The 1,813-nt window shown below is 39.7% G+C and overlaps 1 protein-coding gene across 1 annotated transcript in view; it reads left to right on the forward strand.

Moving 5' to 3' along the window:
* Window positions 1–795: 795 nt before the first annotated feature.
* LOC116686417 (uncharacterized) overlaps window positions 796–1,813 on the forward strand; it is a 6,949-nt gene continuing 5,931 nt past the window's right edge. The window contains exon 1 of the mRNA XM_032511424.1: window positions 796–867. Within this exon, the coding sequence (XP_032367315.1) occupies window positions 796–867 (72 nt within the window). The remainder of the gene's footprint in view (window positions 868–1,813) is intronic.

Consider the following 1,813-nt stretch of genomic DNA (forward strand, 5'->3'; position numbering starts at 1 on the left):
GACCGTGGTGAATGGGGGGGCTGATAAAGATAATGTCACACACCTGTGGCTGTATTTGCATAAAATGATGTTGTACTGGAGTGTTGGATTCTTCCTTCCAAAAAACGAAAATTCTGCTTATGTTTTTCTCTCAAAATGTGCCGTGTCGGGTCCTTTAACTTGAGGGAACTGTGCCTAGAAAGTCCTGGGGGGGGGAAACAACTTTGAATTTGACGTTTAACGCTTGTGTTATCTTCCCATCTACCAGGAAACCTTCTGTTTTTCTGGGTCAAAATTTAAATTACAAAGTTTTTTTTAACGTTTGTCCTTTTCCCTGACGTTTTGGTCACTTTTCTCAATGTTTTTGAAGCTTTTCCCACGTTTTTTTTAAAAACTTTTTTCCTTCTTTTTTTGTCACCATTTCCAAAGTTTTTGTTGATATTTTCTGCACTTTTTGATGTTTTTGCTGTTTTTTTCCCCAACGTTTTAAATCTTTTTCCAACATTTTTGTCATATTTTTCAACGTTCTTTTATGGTTGTTTTTTTCTCCGAATGCTATACAATTGAATTTTAAACCAAATGCAGACACTGAGGCAGAACAGTTAAAAGAACAAAGGCTTTACTACATCAATGTTTGACTGAACAGGCAGAATAATCCAGAGGAGCGAGGTAGGCAGGTCCTTAACAGACCGTGGACCAAAACACAGGTAGAAGACTCCAGGCAGGTGCACATAGGGGAAGTTACACCTCCAGGGATTGCAGTGATTAAGCACTGCACAAAAGCACGGAAAATATTTTCACTAATGGCCTGAGGACATGCATCTGCCGCAAGAGAGGATGCACTTCCTGCAGCAGTTGAAAAAGTTCAACCTGTTAAAGACAATGAAGGTGCACTTCTACAAAACCACGTCTAGAACCTGAACATCTTCAGGTTGTGAAGCAGGCAGGAAAGACATAGACTGGTTGAACCCCTCCCCTCTGGCAGGACAAAAAAAAACAAAAAACCTCTCGACACAAAACATTAACAAGGCCCAGGACCCCCCACCAGGACCCCCCACTGACATAGACTTTCATTAAAAAGATTATTTTGTGTGTGTGTGTATGTGTGTGTGTATATGTGTGAATCACATCCAGCACGATTCATTGTTACATGTTCTCCTCTTTTCATGTGCTAGATTCCTACTCTCTCTACTGCTGGGAAAATGTGTGTGTGTGTGTGTGTCACCAGTGACTGCTCATTACACCACCGTTCCCATTTGAATACTCAGAGGATAGAAGTGTCCCTGAACTTTATCTGAGTGTCAAGGAATCTCTTGTTTTGACTGTTGGGCATTTATTAAAATGAGTTCACACAAATTCACCTTTTATCTTTTCCCAGTCCTCTTAAAAGAAGCCTACGTTTGTATTTTCAATTTTCACCATCCTTTGCATATCAAAGGCATTTAAAACAGACATCAAAAACTCTACCTCTGCTAGTCGCACTTTATCAGTGCGAACCATAAAGTTGTGGAATATCCTTTGGAGGTAATAGAAAGATCCTCCTGAAGGCCAACATTGAATTTGAATAACAGAGATTAAAGCTGAATTTCCTGGCAGCAGTCTCACGTAGGCCGTGACAGAGAGTCATGATTTCAATTCTAAGCTAAAAAAATCATATTTTCCCCCAAACCGTGCAGGCCTAGTCTCACGCACCTTCAACATAACACCTGGTTCTTCTACTATATGTGTTTACTCTGCAATAGGGACAGAATAAGGATCAAACCCGTGTGTTGTAATTTTGTTTGTTTTGAAAATGCAATTTGTTTGCTTTTATTTGTGACACATTACTTATGTT

The sequence above is a fragment of the Etheostoma spectabile genome, unplaced genomic scaffold (assembly GCF_008692095.1).
Source record: "Etheostoma spectabile isolate EspeVRDwgs_2016 unplaced genomic scaffold, UIUC_Espe_1.0 scaffold363, whole genome shotgun sequence".
In the NCBI taxonomy this organism is placed as follows: domain Eukaryota; kingdom Metazoa; phylum Chordata; class Actinopteri; order Perciformes; family Percidae; genus Etheostoma; species Etheostoma spectabile.